Source organism: Schistocerca cancellata, chromosome 2 (assembly GCF_023864275.1).
Source record: "Schistocerca cancellata isolate TAMUIC-IGC-003103 chromosome 2, iqSchCanc2.1, whole genome shotgun sequence".
Taxonomy (NCBI): Eukaryota; Metazoa; Arthropoda; class Insecta; order Orthoptera; family Acrididae; genus Schistocerca; species Schistocerca cancellata.
The window spans coordinates 768,945,409-768,973,178 of NC_064627.1; the positions used below are offsets into that span (position 1 = coordinate 768,945,409).

The 27,770-nt window shown below is 40.9% G+C and overlaps 1 protein-coding gene across 1 annotated transcript in view; it reads left to right on the forward strand.

The window, feature by feature from the left end:
- Window positions 1-902: 902 nt before the first annotated feature.
- LOC126158410 (bone morphogenetic protein 8B-like) overlaps window positions 903-27,770 on the forward strand; it is a 151,609-nt gene continuing 124,741 nt past the window's right edge. Inside the window, exon 1 of the mRNA XM_049916441.1 lies at window positions 903-1,046. Coding sequence (XP_049772398.1) covers window positions 903-1,046 — 144 coding nt within the window. The remainder of the gene's footprint in view (window positions 1,047-27,770) is intronic.

Below are 27,770 nucleotides of genomic sequence, written 5' to 3' on the forward strand. Positions count from 1 at the left end.
TGTGTGTTTAGACGAGACTCTTGTGGTTGTGGATTCCACACTGCATTAAATTTAGTTCTCCCGCTCTCCAGTGAAACAGCAATACTGTGCGTCTCAAATGGGTTCAATATCTATGCGCCAAGAGGTGTGTGTTCCCGTGAAATATTCAGCGAGTCTCGATCGAAGCATTTGTGACGTAAAGTTTCTCCCTCATCGAAGACATCCGAACTGCACTCGGAAGGTCTCCCGGAAGAGAGAACACACAAATATTTGGTTGATTTCTGTAATGCATCTGCCTGTTTTCTTAAAAGTAAATAAAGGTCTTGTGAAATAATCGCTCCTTGTAAGCCTAGAACCTAAAGCAAGATATGCGTCGGATCAGGAAAACTACTATTATTATGTAGATAATTGCTTTTAACTCTGTTATGTGGAGACTAGTTATGAAACGATTCCAGGAAGTCACATGCATGCTAATTGAGAAACTGATATAGTACGCTGCAAAGAGGCGTTCAGATTCTGAAGTTCAATTTCCTCCGTGCACATCATGTTGACTTTTTTAACTAATAAGAAGAACGAGGCACTAGCTACGAGTTCAAAACCCTCGCGGTACATAAATAACTCCTGGACTTCATAGGAAGTACCTCCCGACCCTTCCAAGAAAGGCGATAAACTGATAAGTCAGCAAATGCTGTCAAGTTGCCAATACGAGAGTCCGCAACCAAAACAAGAAAAGCATCGGTGGAAGGGGTGGCTACACGAGAACGCGTTGTCGAGTTTTCGTCGTGAGCGCCGGCTTAGGACAATCGGGTGGGCGCGCGGGGCCCGGGAGGGGAGCCCCGCCTCCGGTGACGGTAGGCCGCGGGCTGCCAGGGTTTTTCCCCACTCCCAATATAATTGGGTGCGGGCGGCGCGCCGCGGCAGTGATGGCTCGCGCATTGTTGTGGTGGTGCGGCTGCGGCCTGCTGCTCGCGTCTGCGTGCTCCGCTTCGCCGGCGCCGGCGCCCTCGCCGGCTCCACTTGTGGCGTCATCCTCAGTGGGCGCGCCGGCAATCGCCCAACTTCAGCAGGTGGGACCCGCTCGCGCCGATATCCGCTGGTGACTTCAGCTTTCAGAATAATCAGCCTCATCCTTACTAAACCGACCAGCAGACTCCTAACTGTCCTTTAACTCCAGGAAAATGTGGTATTTTGAGTTCGAGCGTTTTTAAAAATGGGAGCTTCAGGTTCCGAACATCTGACCATTATCCTAAGCCGTAGAATCAAAACTTAACGATCCCATTCCATAAGCAAATAAGAATTACTCACGGCTCTTTAAGCAGATATTTTCATCCACAACACACGAACCACATGTGGCTTAAACATTATCCTTAAAAAACAAAGAAAACAGTTTCACATTACTAAGAAGTATCTCACCAGTCTTACTGAAACAAGCTCAATAAGAAGTTAAAAATTAATTATTTGTAAATACCATTCACTGAATACGACACCAGAATCTAGTACGATATTAAATTCTAGCTGATTATACAATCTTAACAAATATCTTTATTGTATACTCAATTCGCATGAAAGGACGCTTCATAATCTTATGTGATTAATTAACAATGAATTTACGATTTAACCATGTCAGCTGCAGTGGCTATAAGATTCTGGGGAAAATATTAAGCGCAGTGCTTCTCAATATCCTATGTGCCAGATATTAGCAGACATTGACTAGTACAAAAGAGTAATTGCACATGACGTGGATGTGATAATATGTTCAACTGACTTCAGCATCCAGTGTCTTGAAATGTAATTCCGTTTGGCTATAAATTTCTAGAGGATAAACGACTAAACTACTTCTGTCTTCCACTTCATCCAAACAGATTAACGTAAGTAACAGGCACATTAAGTGGTTTCATATATATAGACAGATGACTGACAGGTGTATCAAAACCTTCGAAATTAACGTCAACCGTGTTATAACGAAAACTACCGTGACATTTTTGGATTATACTCTTTTTTTGCACTTGGAACAATTAGGACCGACTTACTTCATTGCTTTGGCCCTTCTAGGGGTATAGCGCATCCAGGAAAAGTCGCTGTCCATCTCTGTCTTGACCATTCCCTTAGTTCCGACCAGGTCTTGCCAACTCTCCTTGCATCCCCTTCCACCACCCACGATTTGGAAAAATGCACCAATTGTACTTTTACGTGGCATGGAATGCCATACACAGCACAACTTCTCAGATAGTAGAGCTGCAACATTCTCCGTCAAATTATTAAGTTCAAGGTTTTATTTCTACAATTTGTATGAGGCTTATCCACAAATACATGCCAAGAATAATTGACGAGAGCATTTTTCAAGCCTTTTGTAACACACCTGGCCAAGGGCGCTAATATCATAGTTTATGGGGGGGGGGGGGCTAGACCCGGTGATATGGATAATTTTAATATCTTGCAAGACGAATGACGACTTGTAAGTAGCCATAAGAATTTACAGTTCCGACCCTAAGAACCTGTGTAATTATCTTCTTTAAAGAAAATTGCCTGACTGTACCATATTTTTTCCTATCCCTGAGAACAAGGGAATGGGGCGCCCCCCTCCCCACCTCCCCTTGTCTCCGAAAATGGGCGCCCTTGCGCTACACTGAGCAGTGTTGAGTTTTCGTCAGAAGAGCGCTGCAACAAAGGCGTCGAAACGTTGGAGCCTAGGGATTCTCACTGAAACCTAGACCATGTAGGCGAAAAACTTAATATTCCAATACATATCAATACATTTATTGTGCTTCCCTTGCAGCTAGTTGTTCCTTTTGTCTCGAGATTACAAATTTGTGTTCAGGTGACGTAGGGCAGAGAAATGCAGCAAAGCCATCGTCTGCATTGCTATTAAGTGGAGCACCAATGTCACATAATTGGTCGGATTACGAGTTATGAAACATCTTAAACTTTTGTTGCCCTGTCGTCCTGAGTTGCATGCGATATTATGTTGATTGTGGCGTTAGGTCAGTCTATGTGCGACAGAATTTAACCACTGTTATCATGCCATTCGCGTTTGGCCTTTATGTTCTGAAATTCATCATCAATGGCCAGTCTATAGCTGCTGCTTGACACGAGTGCTCGCTTTCCTAGATTTAAGGCTTCTGTTCTGCTTACAGTTTTTCGAACTGCCGCTAGTCTAATGATGATTCGAAATATTTTAAGCAGAACAGCTGCTGCAAACTCTCCGCCGATAATTCGTTTCAAAAAATACAGGCGAAACGCGTCATGTCGTGATCAAAGTGGTTTAGTCAGTTGCACATAAACGAACCTGACGTGACAATTTTCGGCGTGATACCAGTTGTGTGTTTAGAGCACAAATACTCTCCAACGTTCTTTATTCTGTAATATAATGATGTTCTTCACGCTCTGAAAGAGTTTTCTATCATCGAGAACGAATCACCTACCTGCGCAATTATTTCCGTAGAGGCAGATAAAATTAGTTTTATATCGGTTCAGATTCAAAATTTCTCGAGCCAGGGTAACTGCAATTGATTAGCATGACTTGGGAGGTGAAATTGCAAGTCGTTGTATATACTGATACTTTTGCCACTGTGAAGATGTAAACCGTTAAGGACGAAGATGTCGATTTAGGAGCAACGAATTGTCTATTAAAGCTTTGAGCAACGTTCGTGAACCACGCCTGGATAGCTCAGATGCTCAGATCATTGCTGTCAAAGCAAGGATCAACGTTCAAGTCAGTTCGGACACACTATCGTAATCTATCAGTAGGTACGTAATTAGTCACTCATCTGGAAATTTTAATTAAAATAAATTGACCTATCGCCTTTTGTAAATAAGATGCTCACGATAGAAAACTGGACAAATAGATATGACGACTTCTAAAAAGTTCTCGACTCCACTGATTAATGTATGCATTCGAGATTTCAGCCCAGTTAACTTTCGACTTTTTTAAATTCAGTACAACAGAATAACAACTAGATCACATAAGTAAGACTATAACAATCGTTTCTCAAGGAGAAACGCCAAGGATAGCGGACAGCAAAGCTGCATTTGAAAACAAACTAATACACAGCAGTATTTAAACACGAAATACGCCGATTGACGGACAATCTGACACGTCCCCTAACGTTATTCTATATGAAACACAGTGAACCATGGAGACATTATTAAGACAACACCTAAAATTTATGGGCCAGATAATAACTTCAGGCACGTATCATTAGTAACAACATTACTAGTGTTTCCTGCAACAGTTTAACACATCTTTGCCCCCAAGGTCAGAAGACATGCTACAGAAGCTCATCTGAGCATTGACCGTTAAGGAAATCGTTACAAAAACTACCTGAAACGGCCGTAATAATTTTAAGAGAGCATCAGAAACATCATCTATCAGGGAGATATACCTCCATGTGAGGCTGACACCTTCTGATTTAGGGACACTACACTGCTTTCCTTGGTCTAATGACTGTTATTATCTAAATTTAAGCTGTTCTCAGATATTTATAATTGTAAGTACTTCACAGTGCAACAACCAATCACAGCCTAGTAGCAACTTTTTGAAAACTGTTTCCCTCTACCTTAACGAAAATGAAGAACAGCAGCTGAGACAGCAAACATGCACTATTATGGGGCTGGTAAGTTGCGCCAGTAGGATGAAAAAAGTGAATGGAAAAGACACGACTTTTATTTTGTTATTTAATAACACATACATACTGCCAAACTCAGTAACTGCATCATTCATGAAATTAAAACGAACAGCTCCCACTCCTCACAGCATCATTTTCTTGTGATGTATGTTGAAATCATAATGTGTTACAGCTTGGTGCAAGTCCTTCAGTCGGTAGCAGCGTAACAGGATGCACGTTGTTGACGTAGCGTCTTTATGTAAGTAGCTCCCCAATGGTAATGTAACACCTAGATGGTACCGTTACACTTATCATCATTAATTAGAGTACGATGAAAGACACTTAAGGTTGTTTCGTGCCACATAATTCACATCGTCACCGACTTTTCTCAACCAATGAACAATATATTCGCCATTTATTAATATCCACTCCGTTCACTGTTATTGTAATATTCATTTTTACTGTGTTTTTATGTCTTATTTCACTCGTACAAATTCACTGTTGTGTCTAGAAAACTTAAATCCTAAGTATCATGATTTAGAAAAAAAGTAAATTTAGGAATTTCGCGTCAGACGCTATTTGGCGTTATTCAATTTCACGTCTCCCGGCACTAATTTCCTTACGTGCAGAATTATCCCACTCGTTCAGCAAGGTACGGGGAAGGAATTAGCCACTGCCTTACAGAAGGGTGTAACTTAGCATGCACTTGAAACACACGGCTGATAAGTTTATCAGGACTGCTGTCTCGGGATTTGGAACCAGCTGCTGCAAATAATATACCAGTGTTTTATCACTGCGATATTTTGTTTGGTCCGTCAAACAAGAGCAGTGTCTGAAATTATATGAGATGTAGCGAAAAGTGTTATAAGCATCAGCTGAGAATCTCATTGTTTATAATATTTAGGAGATGCAACATCACGTTAACTTTAAATAAATCATTTAAATGAAATATCAAACGAAGGACGTCTCCAAAAAGACGACTACAAATGCGAGAGTCAAGCCACGTCACCATCACACTGTTCACAAATTGCGTAACCTTTCTCTGTGCCGTAACGAACTACGGAGAACGATGAGTTGCAAAAACCTGAATTGTTTTCACAGACCCACAGCAATCGTTTATAGGCTATAATGAGGAAGCCTCCATTAACGTTGTTCATTGAGTTGCCAGCTAGAACGCTGTGTGAGAGCGACGTACTTTAGTAGCTGCAGTTTTCCGCCTACGTTAATATTCTGTACCGCACCAGCAGCAGCGAAAAACCGCACATTACCAATCTTTCATTTTATGAGACATGTTATGAGTAATCGCTTAGTACCTAACGCATTAATTTACAATGTGTGTCGTTCTTCTAACTTGTAGAATCTTCTCTCTTTTTGTCCTTTAAAACATTTTTTGTTGCTAATAACTGAGTCTGATTATCATCTTTTCTACGGTACTTACTGTTATACTGAAGCAAAACGAAAGACAGTACAAGCAATCACAATTCATAGAAAAATATCTTACTGAAACTCTACATTTTCTCAAATTTGCTTCGTTCCATGTCTGTGAAAATCTGTATCCAAATTGTGCTTTCATGTAAGCCAAGTTTCATAGCATGCTGGAAGGTACTTTTTTCAGTAAAATTTTTTCACATCTCCAGAACCATCGCTAATGTAACGAGGAAAACAATGACTACTTCTGCCTATGGTGCATCTCAGCGTTACTCACTTAATCTTCATGACCCTTAAGAAAGAAATTACTGATCCGAAAGCAGCAAGAGCGTTTCCAGATATTGGTACCAGCTTTTCTTGAGCGAAACATCATCCGTGCTCGGACGTTTCTCGTTTCATGTCACTGACAATGCTTTCGTTTTATCTAAAATACTTGCTAGTGAAACTAAGCAGCGCATCCTTAGATTTATTCGATTGCATCCTCCATATTCTCTTGACTGGGGCAATGAAACAACATTTAAGAGTCAGTCTAACGTGAGATTTTGTACGCAGTTTCCTTGAGGTAGCTGCAGTTTCCCAGCAGTCTTTAGTAGACGTAGTCTACCACTCCCCAAAACAGCTTTACTGTGTCACTTCAATGCCACATAGATTCAAGCAGATACTCTTAGATATTTGAATGATACTATTACGTAGAAACAGATGTTAATATTACTCTTTTTGTCCCATTTAGATAAAAGTTATGATGAACCGTCTTTCTAAAGAAATTGTTTATCTAGTATCTTTCTTAGTGAGAATAGCATCATCAGTGTACAGTTTGGAGCTATTGTTTACTCTAAAAATAGGTTTATGCAGATTTTGACGCTAAGAAGTATGATTAAATTTCTTTGTGTCACTAGCTTATGTGGTAAATTCCCTGCCAAAGACCAGTGTTCTGGTCCCTACCTGACAAGATATTTTTAATCCGGTCAAATGTTGGAAAATAATCCTGTAATAGTTTTTTCATTGATTGACATGGCTGCTCAAATGGGACCCCTGGAGTAATAAATCGTCGCTGACAAAACCTACGTGATGCCACATTAAGGAAGACCAAAGATTTAGGGGAACTTTGAGCCTCCTCCAGTGAAACAGTAAGCGCAAATTATTAATCGATTTCCGAAAGTGTTGAAATATGAAAATGTTAAGGTAGGTAGAAATTCATCTGCCATTTATGCTGATGTTATCAGAGCACCAGCTCGGGCTGACGAGAAAATAAGCCATGGATTAGTGGGAATCACCCTGAATTCTCTCTTCAGTGATTCAGGGTAACAATCGAAAACCAAAATCTGGCTGACTTGACGGAGATTTTGAAGGCTGCTTCTCCCGAATCAGTTTCATCTTCCTGGTTATGATAAAGCGTCGGGTCTCGATACTGGACGTGTGATTCCAAGAATCTCTATGACTTGAGACACGTCCCGTAACCCTCCTCTCAGTCATTTTATCTCAAAATTAGACCACCACATATACTGCTGATTCTGTTCTTACTGTGAAGGTCCATCTTCGTAACTGAGGCGACAACTTCTCTGAGAGCGATTTGAAGAGGCTGGTTTCGACTTCTGGTATGACCAAACATTTGTCGAGGCGATTGAAATGGGATCTACTCACCTTTGTGTGAACACGTGGAGAGCTATCAGAAGGAAAAATACGGGATCTGGTTTCAAACGGAGAAATTAATAATATGCTGTGCAGATTGGTTTCTGCGAAATAGAGGATAGTGTGCCACAGATATAATACGTGAATTAAATCATTAGAACAAAGGCGTTTTTCGTTGTGGTAGGATATTCTCATAAAATTCCAGCTATCAACTTTTTCCTCTGAATGTGAAAATACTTTGTCGGCGCCCATCTACATAGGGAGAAGTGACCCTTGTATATAAGACAAATCAGAGCTCGCACGGAAAGATGTTCGTTTTTCCCGCGCGCTGTTGGAGAGAAATAGCTTGAAGAAGGCTCCATGAACCGTCTGCCGGGCACTTAGTTGGGAACTGCAGAGTAATTATATAGATGTGCATGCAGAAGTCCATTCAGTGCTACCGCAATACTACAATAATCTACTATACTGCGTATACCAAATATGATACCTAATTTTCGATACACCAGTCAACAAGCGTTAGTGTCCGGAACGCTGTTTTCAAAGCACTCTAAAAATCAACTTGACGACGAGATCATTAGGGGAAGAGCATAACAATGGCGAAGGAAAAAGATTGTCTTTATAAGATAGGAACAATCCCAGCATTTATTTGATTCGTGGAAATCGTGATAACACAAGTCTGGATGGCTACATAGGAATATGAGCTGCCATACCCGCCCGAACACGAATTCATTGTCTTATCAATTCCCGCCTTGGCTTTCTTCTTTAGCTACTCTCGTTATAATTCTTTCTCTTGACTGATATCCATTTGTTGTTTAGGTGGGGAGTTAATATCTTCTTGTTGCAAGTATGCCGACTTCTTATTTGACATACTTTTCTCAGGCGTAAATCCTGTGAATTTATGGATAAAATAATTCAAAATATTCTTGAAATCAGTAATGTACCCAACCCATACCCAATGGTCATCGTGGTGATATGTTCTGTAAAACCCATCTGGTACATGCATACAGCATATAACTGAGTTTCTTGTTTGGTGGTAAGCACCCTCACTTCTACCTCTTCTTGCATCCTCCTGTCCGAAACTATAAACTGAATTGTGTCCCATTATCACAAAATATATATCGGGTTATCTTATTTTCACATATTATTTTATTATCATGTCTTTTATTTAAAAAAAAAACAACTGACTTGGTTGAAGCTTTTGAAAAGCTTTTAATTTCATGAACTTTCTGAAATGTGTCTAACGCAACTAAGACATTTTCAAAATTTCTCAATGCTTTGGCTTGTGGACGATGTAAGTCTACTGCCAATAACTCTAAGACATTATTTGACCTAATGCTTTGCATATGACTATGTCTGGTACTATCTTCACTTTCACCTTTTCATTTAACAATAATTTAATCTATCCATGACTCTGCATGTAACCTCATTAAAAGGCACAGATTATGGAAGTTTTGCTGTGCATTAATTTAGTCCACAATAACCGTTCACTAAACAGTAATAATTATTGTTTGGTCCAACGCACGTGCCGCTGTTCCTTCTTTGCATCTTTCCTCAAATATAAAAAAATTGCTATAGATTTTATGGTATTTCCTCAATTTGTCAGTATTTTTGGTATCACAATTGCTGTTAAACAACTTCATTCACATATCGTCCTTGATAGTGCCTCAATTTTTTACTAATGATCTCACTCCTCTGTCTTTCTATCGGTTCAAAATAAAGCCACTTGAATATCCTATCAAAATCATTTTTCTTGATTAGCATCAACTTTTACTGGGATAAGAGAAAATGCATCAGCTATTACATTGTCTGTACGTTCGACATATGTCTAAATTAATTTGTTACATGATAGACTGATCGGATGGACTCAGTTTACATAATAATCTACAGTCTTTCAAGACAAATGCTAATCTTGGTAGTCATTATATATTCCATAAACAATATATAATTTTTGTACATCCACACACAACACCAAGAACTTCTTCTCAGGTACTGTGTTGTTGTGTTGACATTCAGAGAGAGTGCGGATACAAAAAGGGATGCTCCAATGCTCCTTCTACATGTACATCCATCAGTACTCTGCAGTGTGCGGCGGAGAGCACTTCTGGTACCGCAAACTGATCCCCCCCTTGCCTGTTCCACTCGTTAGTGTCGAGTGGGTAGAATGACTATGGGTAAACCTCTGTATTAGCTCTACTTTCTCGAATTTTCTCGTCGTAGACATTTCGTGAGCTGTATGTGGGACGAAGTAATATATTATCCGACTCTTCCTGGAAAGAACTCTCTCGAAATTTCAGTAACAAATATCTCCGTGGTGCACAAGCCTTCTCCCCTTCCTTTTCGATTCATAGGACGACTTAGACTTTACCGCATTATATGATTTATGTGTTCCTACCTGGTTGGTGTAAGATATTATTTTGTACCAATTCCGTGTTCAGTACATTAAAATCATTATGGCATTCATCTTTCCGGACGAAAGTCCAATTCTTTATCAAAAGCACGCAGAACACAACCACAGAGACCTATGAAATTTTTTAATTGCTTTTTGGTTTTAAGTGGAGAGAAATTTTTTATCGATTTTATGATACTTTCAATTGTCACAGTGCAGCCAAGAAATTAATATTCTCTCTTCATAAACTCTCACTTTTTTACGTTAACGCATTCGGGTTCGTCTTAAAGCATGTAACACATCAGTTAGGAACTCACAGTCATCCCCCATGATGTCGTCATCAACAATACATCATCACTAGACTTTTAATTTTCGAATTTAGAGTTTCTCCAAGAGCATTATCTAATGCCCTTATAACTCCATTATGGATATCTGTCGTATTTGGAAAACATAAATATTCGAAACAAATCTTCTCGTTGATCTTTTGTGATGTCCCCAATCCTCAACATAATTCACAATTTGACATGGCTCTTCATGGGAAAGGCTAACAATACTCAAGTTTCTAACCTGGTAACCAGCTCCATTTACTATATAATCGTTACCTGGCGCCGTTGTTAAATGAGTCAGTTTGTATGATTTACTTCCTATCACGAAATTTCACTTCAGCCTTCTGTGCCTTTGAATACAACTTAACCTTTTCTTACATTAAATTACATATAGGTTTTTAACAGCCAGTCTTTCCTTTACATGATGCCGGTATTCTGTTCAAACATAAATTCGTGTTTAAAGTCCATTTCATTGATCGTCATAGAATCAAAAGTCTCATTTCGTGTTGGGTTGCTACTTGTGCCAGTAGCATCAACACTTAATGATGGCTATTCGTACTAACCCATATTTAAACTCAATACAATTATTATATTCTTGTGACGTGGATTTAATTTCCGTGCAAGTGTCGATTAAAATTTGTGTATTTACATGGTACATCCCTGTTGGCATTAATATCTATGTGCACAATTCCCTACTTGACGCATTGTTTCCCCATAGTAGAACATATCCTATCACAATGTCGCTCCATGAGAGACTGTACAGCTTCCAGTCAGTTAGTACATCTTCCGCTCTTTTCTTCTTCCCTCGACAAGTGCATCTCTGTCCATGTACTAATGCTGGACATGTATACCTCGTATGTCATGATTTGTCACCTTTCTTTCTTTCAATTCTTTCTCTGCTTTGAATCCATGTTGAATGTTCCTAAAATTCTAAGGCTCTGCTACTGCAGCCCATTATAGTCATGTCGTTCCATGTCTACTTCTTCTTTATGAACTATGTGCTCTTCAGTGGTTCATACTCAGTCATAATTCCTTTCCTTTTTCTTTCTCACAATGCTATTATAGCCCAGAAACTCTTTCCTAGTAGTGCAGCGTGATTTTGCTTGAAGTCGACGATACACGGAGCTGCCCATGTTTGCGCAGCACACCCATCTTTGTACTCATCATTACACTATTTTTCTATCCCCCAAACACCACGCCTAACCTTTCACCTCTTTTCCTTGCCACAATGCACTAACTCATCATACATTTTTCAAAGGTACTTTAACCGAAGCTTTACCTGTTACTGAGACCCGAGCTACGACTACTGGTCAGCCCTCTTGGATTTTTGCATTGGCAACGGCTGGATCTAATTCTGGGGCCAGTACTATCTTACTTGCACTATGCTCTCTCTATCATTAACATCATGCGCCTCCAGCCTCCTTGCTGCAGTTCCTCGCCACTCTTAATTTGCTGTCCGCTTTCACCACCACATTTCTCATAGTTGTTCTACTGGGCACGAATATCAGGTATTATAATTATTTTCAATTATAATTTTTAATTATTTTTTAATTATAATTTATAATTAAAGCGGCTGCTGATTTTCCGCTAACATCCTTGCGGCACTGTTGCTGTATCTTTCAGCTCTGTAGACATTCGATTCCACTGTTCACCTCGCTAATGATCTCTTAGGATATTTACTGGGCGTCGTTTTGTTCACTCCTACCATGAATCTTCTTATTCCTGTCTTAGCCATTACTTTGAGTAATATTTTCAGAAATATTTTCACAGCATACAACGTATTGTAAAAAATAACAGCGCTCCTACCTACAGTTTAATGATGTTAACGAAGTGTTTAACAAAATTACTTAATAGCGTAGATAACTACGACACTGATAATGGTTCAAAATTTTCACAAAAATGTCTTAAAGAACTGAACAGTTCAATATTACAGTCACCTGGCCATATAGACAATGTATACTGTTTTAACGAACTGGTTGTTACACCAGTAAATCACGTAATATGGTGACGTGCATGTGTTGTGACTACATGTCAATAACTCGCACAGATAATAGTGCCGGCCGGAGTGGCCGAGCGGTTCTAGGCGCTACAGTCTGGAACCGCGCGACCGCTACGATCGCAGGTTCGAATCCTGCCTCGGGCATGGATGTGTGTGGTGTCCTTACGTTAGTTAGGTTTAAGTAGTTCTAAGTTATAGGGGACTGATGACCTCAGCAGTTAAGTCCCATAGTGCTCAGAGCCATTTGAACCATTTTTGAACAGATGATAGTACTTCGCTGTCTATGGCAGAATAAAAAGAAAAGCACTTTAACAATCAACGTATAGTATTCACAGGCTACATTGACCTAGCTTGAACAAGAGTGACTGAAACACACAATTTTTTCCACAGTCATATATGATGAACATACACAATCGATCAGACAACACCAGGATACTGCGCATCAAGCCTGTTTATACAAACAGAGTGAGGTGACGCAGTTGTGAGCACACTTGACTCACAGCCCGGAAGACGACGGTTAAAATCCGTGTGCGGTCATCCTGATTTGTGTTTTCCTTGATTTCCCTAAATAGCTCCAAACAAAATCGCATTTTTAAAATGTGATTACGCCTATTCAGGCTGTTTTAGTTTTATTTCTAGACCATGCCCTCTAAGACAAATTATAGATTCAGGTATATCTTCTGAACAAGGCTCAATTATTTGGGCTGAAACCTAGGTAAAGGTTGGTTTCATTACCGCAAACGAGCCTGATAGTTCCTTATATATTAGATAATTTATAAAATAGAAATTTCTATTTTGGAGTAATCAATTATGTTCTGAAAATTATCGCTATAAAGTAACGAAACACACTTCGTAGAAGATCGCTAACAATTCTCTTTTGAATCCTACACTTTTCAGTATGTAGTATTATTTTAAAATAGAAAAGCCACTAAAATTCATAAACCACGACACAATCAATCAAAATTAGTTCAGGTAAAGTTCTGTGAATATATTTGCCCTGAAGTGGAAAACTTTAACCTCACGCAATTAAGACTCTTTAATTTAAATTTCAAGTTTCAACCTACCACATGGTACTATAAGGACAGCACACAGTAAACGCACACAAAAGTGTGAAGTCTGAGAGGCAAATTCAGTCAACTGCCTTCACACTCCCACAATGACTTCACTCGCACTGTACCTTCTATTGTGTCCAACACAAAAACTATTACTCGTAACCGATACTTGGTGCAAACGTAAACTCCGCAACTGCACTCATCAAATGGTTTCAGCACCATGGGACTTAACATCTGAGGTCATCAGTCCCCTAGAACTTAGAACTACTTAAACCTAACTAACCTAAGGACATCACACACATCCATGCCCGAGGCAGGTCGAACCTGCGACCGTAGCGGTCGCGCAGTTCCAGACCGATGCGCCTAGAACCGCTCGGCCACACAGGCCGGCAACTGCACTCATCCTAATAGTTACTAGTCCTCTTGAAACTCCCTCCCCACCCCCTTTTTCAAGCCCTGCCGAGGTGACGTGCCCTGTGTGGCTCAACGATACTTGTAGCCTTTTGTATGGTATTTCAATTGGTGTACTGGAAGCTAGTGATGATCCACGGACCGAAACTCTTTGTTCAATAAAGAAACTTTATCAGCGGCTCTTGGCAATAAATCATGACGGTCTTCAGTAATTTCCTTTCCTTTTTCTGTACCTGGTGGTATTTTTATTTTGTGATTATGGCAGTGACAGACGAATGGCATCAGGTGCTGCGGGTAAGAACGTCTCATCTTAGGAGGCAATCGACAAGTTTCTAGATCATGTCGCTCAAATGTGAGAGGACAGTTTAGTGTTGCACATGGTATCAGAGATGTTAAAGGCAAGAAGAGAAGAAGGGAACAGTCCTCTGCTAACTTTTCCTTGTCTGTCCTAGATACCAAGCCCCTCGTTAGTAACTCCTTTTTCAGACAAATCACTAGTGGAAATTTTGACTTTTGTAGATAATTAATTAGCTGCAAAGGTGGAGGAATAGAATGATGAGAAATTATTGTTCGTGGCTGGAATAAAGTCGACAGGGGATGCTAGGGCAATGTGATGTGCCATGAGAAGTTGCGAAACGCTCGATCCTTCCAGGACATGCAGTAAGGACTGTTGCAACGGTAATTTAAAGACAAAAACAGTCAAGAGGAAGTTCTGTTGACCATATTAAGAAGGTAAACATTAATACTTACGAGCTGATATATAACGACAACACCATCAAGGAGGAGTTTTCCAGATGAAATTTCCCGAAAAGCGCGAGTAGAATTTCGAAAGCAGTGGTGACAGTGACAGCTTTCGCAGACATAGATGTGGTGACCAGAACTATAGAAAAGAAGGTAATTTTTAATGCAGAGACCATGTGCTACAGATGTGGTCAGCCTGGTCATATTCAGTACAATTGTAGAAAGCTTTAGTGTGGTATGTGCAAGCAAATTTCACACTCACAATGCGAATGTCAGCGTAGGTCTTCACAAACACAGGTAAGGTGGTCGCATATTAGAGTTCGTACCAGGGCGTTACACTAGGTAAGAAACGGTGCGGCAACTGCGGGATTTCATGGTAAATGTGAGCACAGGACACCGGTGTGCGGAATCGGCGGAGGATTATTGTTTCACCAGCTATGTAAGAGGAAAGGTCTGTAAATTTTTCCGGCATACAGGATCGCAGGTATACGAGAAAGCCAGGGTGTACGTACTTGGTGTAAAGAATGTGAGCCAACCTTTTGTATATCACTAAGCGACTATATACCAGAACCCAGAAACCAATAACAGTTGCAGGCTATCTATCGAACAGCTTCCAGGGGCAAAAAAGCTTCATTTTAAATATTTAGCTTAGTTTTTGACTGAATTTAAACATTTAAAATGCTGTCATAATCTACGCGTTAAGAATGATGTCAAAAGTTTAACACAAGAAGACAAGTACTCCACTTAGAATATGTGTGTGCATCTTGAGGCAGTATGATTAACGGCACGCAAATGCCCAGACTTTATTCATCCAGTATATAAGAATGAGAGCACTTAGCGACTTCCAGCAAACTTTAGACATAATTTCAAACATTTAAGGAACTTTTTCTCGCTGACAAGCCCCACAAAATGACGAAAGGAAAAGCGTCTATCGCTTACTACACTTTCGGTTTTCATGCAATAAAACTTCAGCGTCACACACGACGCTTTAATTTACACTGCTTTACCACCGAACCCATTCGCAACACAGTTTGCAGACAGTATCCACACATACCACTGAAGCTACCTCCAAAATTGTATCATTGTTCGATTCACAGTTCAGGAGTTATGACGTCGAAAACGTTTACGTGCGTGAAAGACTAACTTATGCTTAAAGTGACGTGCAGTAAAAATTTAGCATCAGGGATAACGTTTTATTATCTCTTTACCACTAAATCTATTTCAATGCACTTTGCAGTGTCCACGCTTATCACTGAATGTAAATGCAAAATTATATCACTGTGCGACAAACAGTTCAAGGGATATGACGTCGTAGCCATTAAGATGCTACAAAACTTGCTTTTGCTTAAAATGGAGACTACATTAATCCAGTGTTTCATAATGAGAGCACTTGGCGACATCCAACAAACGTTAAGCGTAATTTCAAATCTTCCCTAAACTTTTTTATCTTTCGTACGCTTAACTTCAAATATTTAACACATTAACTCATTTGTAAAGTAATCATATGTTCTCTTAAACATCGGGGATGTATTGGTTGTACACTAAATGGTGTAGGTAGCGGTAATATTCATTCCGAGTGAGAGGGAAAGACATCCGGGCTTGCGTGGAACTACACTATCCAATCAAAAATAAACGGCCATCCCCATCTAATGCGGATTTAATCACATGACGCGAGAGGCGGCCCCTACAGTGTAAAAAGAGGTGAGGACTATTGGATTGCCGACTGGGGTGGCCGAGCGGTTCTAGGCGCTACAGTCTGGAACCGCGCGACCGCTACGGTCGCAGGTTCGAATCCTGCCTCGGGCATGGATGTGTGTGATGTCCTTAGGTTCTAAGTTATAGGGGACTGATCACCTCAGCAGTTAAGTCCCATAGTGCTCAGAGCCATTTGAACCATTTTGAACTATTGTATTGTCAGTAGAAGAGCAGTAACAGGAGAATGGTCCAGTCAGGAGAGCGAACTGACTTCTATCGTGAAGTATTCATTGAAAACCACCTGAATAACAAATTCATCAGGGATCTTAAGTTGCCCAAATCGGCTGTTGGAGACGTGAATATGAAGTGGAAACGCGAAGAAACAAACACAGCTAAACCGAGACAATGCAGATCTCATGTAATGACGGACGGGGGCCATCAAGCTTAGTGGAGGATGGTTGTTAAAAAGTCGCAAGAAATCAGCGGAAGGAATCACTCGAGAGTTCCAAAATGCTACCAGCAGTCCAGCTAGCACAGTGACTGTTCACTAAGATTCGAAAAGAACGGGGTTCAGTGGTCGAGCAGATCCACGTAGGCCACACATTTGTGCATCAATGCTCAGTGAACCTTGAGAGTGGTGCAAAGATCATCTCCACTACTAAGTGAATTGATGTGATGGATTATGCTATAGCCTGTGACAATCCGATGGAAGGGATTGGGTTTGGCTAATGCCTGGAGAACGTTACCTGCCATCATGTGTAGTGCCAAGAATGAAGTACAAAGGAAGTGGTGTTACAGTATAGGGGTGTTCTTAATGGTTAGGATATGGTCCCTTACTGCACTTAAGAAAACGCTACATGCAAATGCATGACAATACATCCTTTCATAAAGAGTATCTGTGAGGCAATGGTTTGTACCAATAACAGTCCTGAAATTGACTGACCTGTCCACAGTCCCTACCTGAATCCAAGGATAATTTAGAACGTCGTCTCCACTCCCGACTCCAGCGTCCAACATCTTTATCTTCTTGAGCAAGAATCAGCTGCCGTTCCTCAACAGACATTCACACACCTTACTGAAAGCATCCCCAGTAGAGTGGAAACCATCATAAAGGAGAAGGGTGAACACATTCCTATTAAACACCATTACTAGGGATCTAGATACTTTTGATAAGGTAGTGTACGTCCTTAAGTTGTCAATGGCTGTGTTGTCCTACTTGGACGGGATTTTCTGAGTATATATCACACTAAAGTCGATCTGGACTGGTGCATAATAGAGTTGGATTGGACATTGTCCTGTTTATGTGTTACTCCCAGAAACACCTAATGGCACAAGGAATGCCCCAGACGTCGGGAAAGCAATCTAAACTGTGTGCACGGACCCTTAGAATCAACTTGCGGGATAAAATACCGAAAGGTGCAGGGAACCTAGCCAGGTTAGCTCTAGGAGCAGATCTGCCTGTTAATATTTTGTGTATAGTAGAACCCTTGGCAGAAAATGAGGAACTGGACAAGGAACAGTGTTCTGTACATTATAGTTTATCATATATGCAGTAGATTGTCGGAACCCGGATAGTGCCAGTTAGGCTCGATAATTTTGTTTCAGTGGAAGTGGAGCTAACACGAAATGCACTGATAGCTAACGTAGAAGTGGTGGAGGAACAAGAATATTCCACATCATCTCCAACAGGTGACAAAAGAATTTATAAATCAACAGCTCTATGGCGAGAAAACAGAAGATAGTACCAGACCAAGAGTGGCACCAGTAGCAACTGAATGAGAAAAAAAAGCTCATGTACCACGTAAGGCCTACAGATTTTTGTGACTATCGGTATTTAAATCAACTTAGGATCACAGATGCGTCCCCCCCCCCGTCCCCTCCCCCCAATAATAGACATCACAGAAACTTTAGATAGCCCCTCATAATACGATTATTTTATAACCATGGAATTGTGAAGCTTGCTTCGATCAGTCGCAGGTAGGGCCGGAGGGCCGACCCAACATCACATTTATTACCAATACTACAAAATTCTATTCGGATTGAACATATTTTTAGTAAAGGCCTGAGCATGAAGAAGACATAGATTAACAATCTTATAAACTCATTGAGACAGTTAATATTTCCTCCATTTATCTGTATAAGCTATAGTATTTTAAACTAAATACCCTTGGCACCATGCTGGACAGTGATCTATGGACACACTCGTGTAGATGCTGGCAAATGGTTGTCGTTTGACAACAAGAACAAATGTAAGGGGCCATGCAGTGATACAAAAATACGAAAACTACAAAAATTAGGAATATCCGACTGCTATTTACATGAAGGAGTATAGCATGCGTATTATTCACATAACTTTAAGAAATTATGGTAACTGTCCTACACTTCTCAACGTTGTCATTGTCTTACAAAGCAATCTTTAGAATGTGTCGTAATACAGTACTATCAGATTCTCATGAATATCACGAAATACGGAACGTTTACGTATTTCGAGCATAGTATTGTTTATAAGAAAGTCCATAAAAAACTTGACACAACGTCCTCAAGATGAAAGATTGGGTCTGGATAGTTAGGAGTTATTTCTGAGGTGTACAGTAAATTAACCACTCCCATAAAGGAAAAGAGACGGAGAGCGAACTCTGATTGCTTTCTGAAGGAGTCTTAAGTGATTTTTGGAAACCATGTAAAGTCAAAACCTGATTGGCCAGAGGGCGATTTGAACCGCGGTCCTCCAGAATGCGAGTCCTTTGTCTGAACCACTTCGCTACTCCACTCGGTAACGAGTATGGGAATCAACAACCAAATTTTTAATACTGGACATTTAGGAGCTGTTCTGGTGAGCGCTGCAATTTAGCGCTACTTGAGACGAAGAAAGACAGGAAGGCAATAGGTAATGGATGTGATCGGTATGTGTAAACAGTGTGTGTTACAAGGTCGTGGCATGTACCACTATGACATAGTTCCAATTGTGTATCTGCTTCAATAAACTTCAAGTCAGAACTTGGGTATCCCTACAAAAACAGACATGGTGGACACTACACAATGGTTACTATAAATTCGTGTGTACTCAGAGGTGTGCTCTGTGTCAATCTGGCACAATATTTGCAAAACATCGTTGATGTTGTAAATGGAAAAAATGCTGTGTCCTTTTTCAGCACTAAAATAAATATGTAGTAACACGGAATCTCTGCACAGAAGCCCTTAAGATTACCACAGCAGTGACTTTCGAAACATCGGGTTTCCTATACAGTTGTTTTGTTGTTGTTGTTGTGGTCTTCAGTCCTGAGACTGGTTTGATGCAGCTCTCCATGCTACTCTATCCTGTGCAAGCTTCTTCATCTCCCAGTACCTACTGCAACCTACATCCTTCTGAATCTGCTTAGTGTATTGATCTCTTGGTCTCCCTCTACGATTTTTACCCTCCACGCTGCCCTCCAATACTAAATTTGTGATCCCTCGATGCCTCAGAACATGTCCTACCAACCGATTCCTTCTTCTAGTCAAGTTGTGCCACAAACTTCTCTTCTCCCCAATCCTATTCAATACCTCCTCATTAGTTACGTGATCCACCCACCTTATCTTCAGCATTCTTCTGTAGCACCACATTTCGAAAGCTTCTATTCTCTTCTTGTCCAAACTAGTTATCGTCCATGTCTCACTTCCATACATGGCTACACTCCATACAAATACTTTCAGAAACGACTTCCTGACACCTAAATCTATATTCGATGTTAACAAATTTCTCTTCTTCAGAAACGCTTTCCTTGCCATTGCCAGTCTACATTTTATATCCTCTCTACTTCGACCATCATCGGTTATTTTACTCCCTAAATAGCAAAACTCCTTTACTACTTTAAGTGTCTCATTTCCTAATCTAATTCCCTCAGCATCACCCGACTTAATTTGACTACATTCCATTATCCTCGTTTTGCTTTTGTTGATGTTCATCTTATATCCTCCTTTCAAGACACTGTCCATTCCGTTCAACTGCTCTTCCAAGTCCTTTGCTGTCTTAGTGTTACAAAATGACGCGCTCTAATAACAAAAAGGGTAGTATTCAAATCGTTAACGATGATATCCAGGCCATTTGAAAGATCAGTGTTCCGGAACAATAATACACATTTAAGAGGCACATATAATCTTACTAGCACTCACTGGATAGCTCATGTTGCGTCTCCATTACCTAATCCTAGACCATTCTTCTTCTGGGGTCCGCCAATGATTCACGAACGCAATTCTACGGAAGTATGTACCGATGATGTGTACGAATACCAAAAATTTTTCCCCCATTCTAAAATACAGCTACGGTTGAGACGTCGTAAGGAGCTCTCTGGCAGCTCGCTACGCTGTTGCCATCGTTCAAAAGAGAAGCGCAAACGGCAGTGGGCGCAAACAGGAGCCGTCTAAGAACTGTGACAACACCGAGGCGTTGCCAGGGAAACGTGTACACAGTCGTGCAATAGTACTGGTTGAGTTAGGAGCACGAAGCTGCCGCGCCACGTCAACTGCAACTATCAGCGATCCACTTAACGCCTACTCAGCTATAGTTTTGAAACACTCGAGTGGAATAGGAATATAAAGAAGAACATGAGAAAAGATAAAAATATTGTTACCACTGAATGCAGTAGCAGACAAAAGGCATTACGTGAAATTGTAGAAAAACTGGCTAGAAGAAGAAGATGAAATGTAACTTCCTGAAAAACTTCCTTTAACTAGGTCAAACGCTGTTACCAGAATCACATAAGTAGAGGTTGCAATCGTTTTAGGAAGTCATTTTTCAATTCAGTTTTGCAATTGTAGTACATGTGCATTCAGGTCATAACCAACATAGACGCGATAAAGATAACTGAAAAGTTCAGTGGGTCAGAAAAAAAGAAACGAGACGTTGAATTCAGTATTTTCAGAGTTAGTAGTATAATAAACAATCTATAGCTTGCTGAAAAGAACAGTAAGTGGATAATAATGAGAGCCAGAGAAAATATAAGAGGTGTTACAAAACAGAGGTAAGAGAACACGCTAAACAAAGAACTTCTCAAATGCTACTGGTAGAATGTAAAAATTATTTCATGAAAATTCTTTTTCAGAACGACTATAGAAAGATAATAGTAACGAAGAATAGCGAATAATGAGAGGAAACACAAGACATTCATCACGGAAATGGAAAGTTTTGTAGAATAAACGAAGGATTTATGTTGCCGAGGAAACTAAATCGCACAAACTAACTCATGTAGAGAAGGACAACGAAAACTGTTTAGTATAAACAAATACAACTTTTTTCACCAAAGAAAACCTATCAGTTTCAAGATTCAAGAACAGAGAACAGACGTGGAATTAAACGGACAGATTCACGCGTCTAAAACTAGTTTATCTTTTTTTTTTTTTTTTTTTTTTTTTTTTTTTTTTTTTTTTTTTTTTTGAAGTAGAGAACGAAGAGTTATGAGGCTAGAAGAGCTTAAAATATCCTGTGTTAGAAGGATTTTAAAAATTAAGTATCTTAGATTAAACGCGTAACGGCACAGAAAATTTAAGGAATAAATGCAGCTGTACCCGCAGTAATTACTGAGATTTGTCTTGGATCATTTTGGGTTAGTCCATTTGTTGATGGTGGAATCAGCGCTGTACTAAAGTGGGCGAAGAAAATTGAAACATATAACGCAGAACATTAAATAAATGACAGGAACGAGTAGTAAACAGTCGTTTTCCACATAAATAGCCGGCCGCTGTGGCCGAGCGGTTCTAGGCTCTTTAGTCCGGAACCGCGCTGCTGCTACGGTCGCAGGTTCGAATCCTGGGTAGGGCATGGATGTGTGTGATGTCCTTAGATTAGTTAGGTTTAAGTAGTTCTAAGTCTAGGGTACTGATGACCTCAGATGTTCTTAGATTAGTTAGGTTTAAGTAGTTCTAAGTCTAGGGGACTGATGATCTCAGATGTTAAGTCCCATAGTGCTTAGAGCCATTTGAACTTTTTTAATTCATCCATTTCAGAACGACTTCTAAAGTACGCAAACAATGACTATGCTCAGTCACCATCTTGCGACAGTGAAGATGTTGAGATCGTAAAAATGAAAATAGGATACTATTTTCCGTCACAGGTATTCAGAACATGCCTTTTCAGTAAAATGCAATATACAGTGAAACTATATTGGTGAATGAAAGATGAATTATTCTTTTCCCTACAGTACTATCAAATCCAGCTGTGTGTTATGTGACTGTGGAGCACGTATACGTTATTAACTGCCCTTTTAAATGTGTTGGTTTTAGTAATAACGTTAATCTTCGAGGGAAGCATATTGCACAATTTGAAACCCTAGTAGTAGTTTGAAGTTTTTCATTTATTTTTCCGTGGTAAATATACGTTAACGTCAGGAACCTGTGGCGAACTATTTACCACTGGTACCACGTAAGGTGACCGCAGTCATCATCGCCGTATGCAGCCTCGCATTAATCCCCTATTTAGAAATGGCCGATTACGTTGCCAGGAAAACGCAATAATGTATACTTTGGAGACTTTAGTCAGAGAGATTATGTTGTTCACTTCAGCACCTAAGTCATCGGCCCAATCCCCGTCCGAACTGTTTTCCCTTTCACTCATGATTACCATCTGATCATCCTTTTTAAAATTCATATTTGAAAACCAAAGGTCATCAATCACAGAGCCCTGCAATCTGTTTAAATGTGCTGGTGACACGATACTCGGTACCTAACAACATTTGCTGCAACTAAGGGCCTCCTCGGCTCGCCCATGCACTCGTACTTTCCTCTTCCTAACGTTTTCACCGAGCGAGGTGGCGCATTCGGAAGAAGGGTGGTTCAAATCCCCATCTGGCCGTCACATTTACGTTTCCTGTGCTTTTCCTGTACCGTTCAAGGGAAGTGCAGAGATGGTTGCTTTGAAAAGGACGCGCCAAATTTTCTTCCCCATCTTTTCCCAATCCGAGCTTACGCTCTCCTCCCAATAATCCAGTCGTCGACGGAAGCTTGAATTCTAACATTCCTACCTTCCCTCCCAAACGTTTTTCATATCTCTACGCTTCCTGGTCACGCATCTGATCTGATGCATATCTTCTATTTTTGTTACTGTCTTAGGCTCGTTTTCAGTTGACTCTGGCAGCTGGCGAAACTTATTTATTGTGTGTACAATAAAGATTTATAATCGTGATCATATACTCACAAATTTTCGATCATCTTACAGCTCCCAACCACCCACATCACCTCTCGTACCCTTCATCTACATCTACTCTCTGCTTGATGCTTTCAACTGTGCCAGAAGGGACAAGAATCTTCCTTAGCGTTCTTAATTTAAATTGCTCTTCCTATAGATCTAAACTCTTTGGAGAGATCATCTCAGCGTTTTACAATAATCACTCCTCTGCATCTCCCCCCCCCCCCCGTCCCTCCATTGAAATTATTATTAACCAAAGTCACAAAAAATATCACCACCCATTTTACAACGACAGTACCACACATTCCAGTCATGGTCAGAAATTTCAAACGTAGAATCGAGGACAAAATTTTATAATTTACTGAATTAGTTACAAATGCGAGTTCAGTAACGTCAGGTAGATGCACATAAATGGTAACTACATACAACGTTTTCTGCCATTTACTTTTATTTATTTTTTTAGGAAACTAGGGAACAATGTTTTATGACATATTGTGTAATTTATAGATGGGAAATAAAGCGTAAGTCGCTAGTTGTAACGGCATTTCATACAACACGAGTATTTCGCAAAATATACAAATCAAATGGCTCTGAGAACTATGAGACTCAACTGCTGAGGCCATTAGTCCCCTAGAACTTAGAACTAGTTAAACCTAACTAACCTAAGGACATCACACACATCCATGCCCGAAGCAGGATTCGAACCTGCGACCGTAGCGGTCTCGCGGTTCCAGACTACAGCGCTTAGAACCGCACGGCCACTTCGGCCGGCGCAAAATATACAGCCTGTTATCAGATCTTCATTTGTGTGTCAAGAATAGCTGTTATTTCGTATTCCCCTAGAAAACATACTTAAACTATGCTCTATAAATTCTTATATATTTAAGCATTATAGCCATCCACCTGTCTCATTTGAAAGCAATCTTTGCAATGAAGTAACTTTAGTTACTGAGGATTGTAGATAACTTGCATATCTTCCTTCCAAGCGATTGCACGTTACAACCACAAAATAACTATATGTTAACCACAGTTGATAGTGATAGCGTCAGTGCAATGGTCCCAAAAGACATTTGACACTGTGAAATGAGAAATATCTAATGTCTGGTCCTCAGGCACAACAGCTCATTCGTCTGGTAATGACCAGTACGTCCAGATCAATGTTATTTTATTCACTTTGTCTTAAACTGAACATCGTAATCTTCCATTATAACAAAAAAACGACGAGTGATGACTGCCTAATTTTCCTATCTACACATATGTAGGTCTGGAAATGACGTAGACTTATACACTGTCGCATATTACATAAACCAAAGTTTTGGTTTTCTCCTTTTTCCAAATGTTGTTGTCAACCTTTAAGAAGAAGTCTGTTTTCCTTGGTAGACACACACAGGAAATAACACTCACTAAAAATGCGATATTTTGTAGTAATGGCACTCTCTTAAGTATTCCTGGGAATGAGCTGTAGTGAAAAGTTTTGAATTCATTTGGATTTCACTTGATTTACAGAAACATTTAATGCACTGTGCCACTGACATGAAAGATAAGTACTGATTGCAATCTTCTCTTTAGCTTTGCCAGTACAAATTATGTGCAGTTGAAATATCTTTTGAGGTAAATTTTTATATTTATGGCGCTGCACTTCTTCATATACCCCCTTTTGATATTGCCGATCTAATTTTTCCGTGATTTCCCTACGTCATTCGAAGTGAATGCCAAGAAGATTCCACAAACAATACAGAGCTATTCTTTAGCATTATTTATCATTCCTAGTATGATTCATCTTTATTTCTGTTTCTCACTTCTCACTGTCGTATAAGACTTGCAAAATCGACCCATAGTTTTGATGCATTTATTCAGTGTGTCGCTACATCAGGTCTATTCTACAACAGTACACAGAATCTGCTAGTCACTACTAGCAGGTTACTTGAAGACTCTTATACCGAATTATTATACGGAACATCCAGTTGCTCAACGGAACGTACTCATGACGGTATTATGTCTACGAAGCTTTTGGCCCACAGACGTATCTGTACCGTCCTCGTGAAGTTAAACGCCCGGGTTGCCTACGTGCATGGGCAGACTGACGGTAAGGGGAGCTTTGTGAAGGATAACTGCCGCATGCGAACACTCATACATTTTGCTCCCCGAATCACAGGCCAGTATTTTACCACCAATAAAAATAAAGCATCCAATCAGTATGTACCCCAGAGCCGCCCATCCTATTGTCTGTAATCCACTTGGCACACAAACATGACATTCGGTGGTTCTTTGAACCCAGCTGATGCTAGACAGAAAGGACCCTCTCAAAATTTAGTGCCTTAATGTTATTTCCACATCCACACTCCTGGAAATTGAAATGAGAACACCGTGAATTCATTGTCCCAGGAAGGGGAAACTTTATTGACACATTCCTGGGGTCAGATACATCACATGATCACACTGACAGAACCACAGGCACATAGACACAGGCAACAGAGCATGCACAATGTCGGCACTAGTACAGTGTATATCCACCTTTCGCAGCAATGCAGGCTGCTATTCTCCCATGGAGACGATCGTAGAGATGCTGGATGTAGTCCTGTGGAACGGCTTGCCATGCCATTTCCACCTGGCGCCTCAGTTGGACCAGCGTTCGTGCTGGACGTGCAGACCGCGTGAGACGACGCTTCATCCAGTCCCAAACATGCTCAATGGGGGACAGATCCGGAAATCTTGCTGGCCAGGGTAGTTGACTTACACCTTCTAGAGCACGTTGGGTGGCACGGGATACATGCGGACGTGCATTGTCCTGTTGGAACAGCAAGTTCCCTTGCCGGTCTAGGAATGGTAGAACGATGGGTTCGATGACGGTTTGGATATACCGTGCACTATTCAGTGTCCCCTCGACGATCACCAGTGGTGTACGGCCAGTGTAGGAGATCGCTCCCCACACCACGATGCCGGGTGTTGGCCCTGTGTGCCTCGGTCGTATGCAGTCCTGATTGTGGCGCTCACCTGCACGGCGCCAAACACGCATACGACCATCATTGGCACCAAGGCAGAAGCGACTCTCATCGCTGAAGACGACACGTCTCCATTCGTCCCTCCATTCACGCCTGTCGCGACACCACTGGAGGCGGGCTGCACGATGTTGGGGCGTGAGCGGAAGACGGCCTAACGGTGTGCGGGACCGTAGCCCAGCTTCATGGAGACGGTTGCGAATGGTCCTCGCCGATACCCCAGGAGCAACAGTGTCCCTAATTTGCTGGGAAGTGGCGGTGCGGTCCCCTACGGCACTGCGTAGGATCCTACGGTCTTGGCGTGCATCAGTGCGTCGCTGCAGTCCGGTCCCAGGTCGACGGGCACGTGCACCTTCCGCCGACCACTGGCGACAACATCGATGTACTGTGGAGACCTCACGCCCCAAGTGTTGAGCAATTCGGCGGTACGTCCACCCGGCCTCCCGCATGCCCACTATACGCCCTCGCTCAAAGTCCGTCAACTGCACATACGGTTCACGTTCACCCTGTCGCGGCATGCTACCAGTGTTAAAGACTGCGATGGAGCTCCGTATGCCACGGCAAACTGGCTGACACTGACGGCGGCGGTGCACAAATGCTGCGCAGCTAGCGCCATTCGACGGCCAACACCGCGGTTCCTGGTGTGTCCGCTGTGCCGTGCGTGTGATCATTGCTTGTACAGCCCTCTCGCAGTGTCCGGAGCAAGTATGGTGGGTCTGACACACCGGTGTCAATGTGTTCTTTTTTCCATTTCCAGGAGTGTATAATTTCTGTATTATTTATTAAACCACATAGACACTGGCACTACTGAGAGTAATTTATAGATTAGGGTGCACTAGATACCCAAAACCATATGTGGTATGATTCATGTGCCCACTTATTGCAAGACACAATTCACCCTCAAATCAAATCGCACAGTGTTAAATCCAAGTGTAAGTTGTCTGCGTTATCTGTCAAAATTCGTCTTAGCTCGGCTAAAACCGATACGCCACCTGCTAGAGTTTGATGATTAGGGCACCATGTATGTGGGGAATGAAAGATATCTCCCTGGTAGTGGAATCCACAAGTCGCCAGGTACAGTGTTTGCATCATACATGAAACATAATGGAATAGACTTCATCTAGCCTAGAACATTTGAGAATTTTCAATTATGTCTTTTATTTCTTGTCTAGTATTATTGTTAAGATATTCTGTATCCTCTTGCATATACGATGTCAACTCTTCCCCACATTCTAGAAGAACTTGGATACAGAACTTCAAGTTTACTACTTTAATAAACAAATGATCATTAAATGTAGTTATTCAGACTTTTCTGCTGCTAATGAAATAACTTGATTTAGACACAATGTAATCATCATTTTT